Genomic DNA, 5,136 nt, shown 5'->3' with positions numbered 1-5,136 from the left:
TCTTTTGCTCTTTATATAACAAGACAAAACAATCCCATAATCAAATTCTTGATGTTTTAGATGCAGAGTTCGTGTCCTACAATTCGAGTGTCAAACTTATAGAGGCATCTGATGGCATAAAAATGACTTCGTCAAAGCTCAGGGACAATGTAGAGTGTTGAATAGCCACAACGAACCTGCAACAGGAAAATAGGGTTCTGAGTTCAAAAAAAACAAGGAAGAAAGAACGAGGGCACAACAATTAATACAAGGTGTCAGCCCAACTCAACATAAATTGTGGTCAAGACTTCTTACAAAGAGGACTTTCACAAGATATGGGAAAAACCCTGTCAAGTATGGTATTCAAAACGGTTGAGGGTTAAATTGGAACAAGGAAAATGAGATTAAAATTCACTATTCTTCACAGGCTACACAATACAAACTCCTCACACAAGCAAGTGAACCGCTCCATGCAATTCACTTAGGAAAAAGCATCAGTCCGCCCCCAAATGCTTTCACCATAAAATTGAGAACCATAAGACCTTTAGCACCATCATTTTAAATGTTTTTTTTTGTGGTTAATGAACTGGAGTTTCCATCATATATCTACAGGGTTACGAATCTAATTTGGGTACTTGGAATTCAATTTCACCATATGCTTTGAGTAATGTTATGAAGTGTATAAAAGATTTCTGAAATACAAGTACAACATGTAGTTATAGTGCATGTGCCCATAAATATATTCAAGCAATAGGACAAAAACATACCAACTCTCATTCTCTTGGATATCTATTTAAAAGTGACCAGAGTAGCAAGTTGTAAAGTACAGTAGTAGAAATTTCAATTGAAGTTCCATATGAGACACGGATAAAATGATGTTATTCATTTTACAAAGAATAAAGCACGCAAACATACAGAAAGCATGCTAAGGAACAGGATTAAACATAAGTTCCATCTTTATCGTTCTTTCAATATCATGTCACTAACCGAATAACCACAGATTAAAGGAAATAAAGCGATGTACCTGCGGGAGTGTGTCATTTTGGCTTGCGTATAAGTAAACCTCGGCAGTCAGTTCGGAAGTAATCATTTCGGGATTCTTTACCCAAGTCTTGTGGATCTACAGACGGCAAGATATTATCATTCGCAGAAAAGATTACTGTACTGAATTCCTCATCGTTGCCATCGTCATCTCTATAATTTTTGGGAGGTGTCACAAAAACAATAGACTTTTTCTTATCTAACTGGTCTTTGACATAAAATACCTGCTTAGCTTGTGAGGCTAAAATAAAAGGATCATTTTTGTATCCCAACATAGTAAGGTCAACAATCTTGTAGCCAAGAGCATCTCTTTTGACCCCACGTTTATTATCAACCCAATTGCACTTGAACAGATGAACTTTTCTTTCACAGTAATCTAACTCCCATATCTCTTGCAAGACACCATAATAAGAGGCTTTACCATATGTAACATCATCATCTCTAGATATGTGCATGTCATTTGCTGCAACGCTAACCCCACTATTCTGGTGAATTCTACCATCACGGGATCTTGTGCGGAATAGATATCCATTGATGCGATATACAGTGTATTTCGTTACCTCGTAGTGCGGGCCGTGTGATATCCATCTTAAGTTCTCTGAGATACTTTCTCTGTCGTCTGCCAACTCTTTTTCAACCTGAAATTCATTATTAGGATGAACCTTGAGTTTAAAGGAATATAACACATCAAACAAGACACTTTTTCTATGACCTATTACCTCATTTTTTAACCAAGCGCCAAAAGTGTTAGAGTGCTCTTTCTCTAGCCATGCTCGCTTTTTAGTAGAATAGTTAGTTTCCAAATATAGCTTGTGTCGGCTGGTATGTACAATAACCAAATGTTATTATACTTTGTACAAAAAAAAAACAGGAAAAAAAACAGGAAAAAAAAACAAATTAATACTTACTCTATGTAAGGCTCAATTTCAGGCGTGTTCTGCATTACATAGAAATGTGCTTGTCTCAACTGTTCAGGGGTAACTATACACGGCTCTTCAGCTGATAACGGTTCTCCCTCCTGAGATGTATTATGCCTATCTAGTGGAATACCAATTGTCCTGATGCTTTTATGGTACTCACAATATATCTCAATCGTCTCTTCTGCAACATTCTCTTCGGCAATGCATCCACAAGGTTGATTCTTGTTTCGCACATGCCCCTTTATAACCTTCATACACCTTTCGAAAGGATACATCCATCGAAAGCAAACCGGACCGCATAACTTCACTTCCCTGGTAAGATGTACAGTTAAATGAATCATGATGTCAAAGAAGGATGGAAGAAAATACTTCTCTAGTAAGCATAACGTCACACAGAGATCCTCTTGCAATTTATCTAGCTCTTCCACCATGATTTCTTTGGCAGATATTGATCTGAAAAAGAAACAAAACCTGATAATAGCATATCTCACAGGTGTAGGCATAATTGATCGAATAGCGACGGGCAAAAATTGTTGCATAAGCATATGGTAATCATGTGATTTGAGTCCGATCAGCTTACGCTCTTTTAGGTTCACAAGGGTGGAAAAATCCGAACAATACCCTTCTGGAACTCTTAACTCGGATAGTGTCTCCAAGAATATGTCTTTTTCTTCCGTAGTTAATGTATAACATGCTGCGGGAAGTATCGTTCCTTTGTCATCTGTCTTAGGGTGTAACTCCGATTTTAACCCCAAACGCACCAAATCCTTTCTGGCGTTTAATCCATCTTTTGTATTCCCGTTGTGCAGCAACGTTCCAACAAGACTTTGTCCCACATTCTTTTCGACATGCATGAAATCAATACAATGTTGGACATCATTATAGCGCCAATATCTAAGTAGTCGCTGCCATATGTTGTACTTGCTCCAGTAAGTGGTTTCCCTGCCTTCCTCTTCCTCACCTGACCTATCGACTTCTTTTGATATTTTTCTGATGCGCTCAATTTTCGTTTTTCCGATGCGCTTCATCTTTCCACCTTTTCCAGGTGTAGCCTGCACGTCTTCCCCTTGAGTATTCGTCCCCTTCTTTCCCCATGAATTCTTTATACATTTTACCTCCTCATATATTTCTTCCCCGGTCATTGGTTCTGGAGCAGTCTCCCACTCTTGTTTTCCGCCAAATGCCCCCTTCTGCCTTCTGAACGGATGCTCATAGGGTAAAAATCTTCTATAACCAACATAAACATTCTTGTTTGAGTCATGAAGCCTAATACTGTGCGTTTTTTTACGACACACCACACAACCATGATATCCAGCGTAGCGACAACCACATAGTGTACCAAGAGCAGGATAATCGTTTATCGTCCACAAAACAACTGCACGTAGAGTAAACATTTCTTGGGCATATGCATCCCATGTTCTCTTTCCCTTCTCAAATAAGAATTGAAAATCTTTAACAAGAGGTTCTAAAAAGACATCGATGTTGTTTCCTGGCGCACCATCTATAAGTAACGACAACATGATGAACTTTCTCTTCATACACAGCCCCGGTGGAAGGTTGTAAATCACAACCAAAACTGGCCATACACTGTGATGTTTGGTGCCTGTGTTTACATCAACTCCATCAGCCGAAACAGCTAACCGCAGATTTCTTGGATCACCTTTAATTTCTGGGAAATTGTTATCTATCTCTCTCCAAGCATGTGAGTCTGCCGGATGACGTAAAACACCGTCTTTGTTTCTAGTGGTATCGTGCCATATCAAATCTTTTGCTGTGTGCTTCGATTGAAACAGCCGCTGAAATCTTGGGATGATGTCGAAGTACCACAATACCTTTGCTGGAACATTCTCGTAAACTTTACCATCCCTGTCAACTTTCCATCTGGGTGCTTTACAAGTAGGACACACTTTTTCATCCTTGTACTCATTCCAATAAAGAATGCAGTTGTTGATACATGCATGTATCTTTGTGTACCCTGAACCCATTGATTTCAATATTTTTTTTCCTGATATGTACTCCTCGCCATTAAATTACCTTCTTTGGGAAGCATGTCCTTTAACAAGGGTAACAATTCATTAAAAAACATGTCTGATGCACCGTGCTTACTCTTCAACTTAAACAACTGCACAATTGCAGACAACTTTGTGAAGTTGGGACATCCTTCGTATAAGGGCTTTTCAGCATTTTCAAGTAACTTTTTAAACTTTATAGGGTCATCTGCGAACTCTTCTGCAGCCTGCATCATATCTATAGTGTCTGGAGCATCAGTGGGAGTTCCCATTCCAAAATCTTCGTCTGGAGCATCAGTGGGAGTTCCCATTTCAAATTCAGCGTGCATACCATTGTTGACGTTAACTGGCTTACTACTAGTTATTGCCTCATCCTTTTCCCCATGCTTATTCCAAATAGTATACGTTTGATCGATTCCATTTACGAATAAATGATCTTCTACGTCGCCAACGGAGCATGCACAGAGATTTAAACAATTTGTACACGGACACAACATAAGAAATTCATCATATGTCTCACCCTCCTCCTTGAGATGGTTGACAGCATACCGCAGAAACGCCGCAACTCCTTCTCTATAACGTTTCTTCGTTCTATCAGTACTCATCCAGGATTTATCCATTCTGAAACGCAAAGAGACCAGTAGATCCATCAGTTGCACTCCAATGAAAGCAAAAACTGATAAATCAATTCAGAAATACAAGCTTAGCATTAACTAATAATATGTTTCATTTCAAAATAATAGTTATCCCCTAACTTGACAATTTAGACATACAAGTCTTGAAATTACCAATAAATTCAGCACCATTTGAAACATAAAAAATTTATATGGACAAACATGGTAATAACAGATGAAACAGGCAATATGCAATTTCCCTCATACAAACCGATAATCATGCCACACAAACCCATAATCAGACATCCAGTATTAACTCAGGAAAATTGGTCTAGTACTTTCAGTAAATGGAGTCATTTCAAGTTTTGGAATAACACATACTGAAGGGTCTGTATGTCAGCCGCAGTTGGGAGATTTCGCGAGAATGAATTGCAGCAGCTCTAGGGTCAGTGTGTTTGTTAAATTAGAGTAAACACTGATCTGTGCTCTAATTGATTAACTTAGAAATCAAAATGTCATTTCAAATAAGTACTCTAATTGATTAACTTAGAAATATCAGATCATAAGTAGTAT

General features: G+C 38.3%; 1 protein-coding gene across 1 annotated transcript; it reads right to left on the bottom strand.

The window, feature by feature from the left end:
• Positions 1-1,016: 1,016 nt before the first annotated feature.
• LOC113316504 lies at positions 1,017-4,599 on the bottom strand. Its single transcript, XM_026564669.1, has 8 exons — positions 3,975-4,599; positions 3,527-3,915; positions 3,056-3,367; positions 2,562-2,779; positions 2,310-2,393; positions 1,929-2,252; positions 1,740-1,839; positions 1,017-1,658 (listed from the first exon to the last, which is right to left on the bottom strand). Exons 1-8 carry the CDS (start codon positions 4,597-4,599, stop codon positions 1,017-1,019), a joined length of 2,694 nt encoding a protein of 897 aa, XP_026420454.1.
• Positions 4,600-5,136: the final 537 nt, after the last annotated feature.

The sequence above is a fragment of the Papaver somniferum genome, chromosome 10 (assembly GCF_003573695.1).
Source record: "Papaver somniferum cultivar HN1 chromosome 10, ASM357369v1, whole genome shotgun sequence".
Classification (NCBI taxonomy): Eukaryota; Viridiplantae; Streptophyta; class Magnoliopsida; order Ranunculales; family Papaveraceae; genus Papaver; species Papaver somniferum.
Note: the sequence above shows the minus strand (reverse complement) of the source record. Positions and strands in the feature narration are given on the sequence as shown.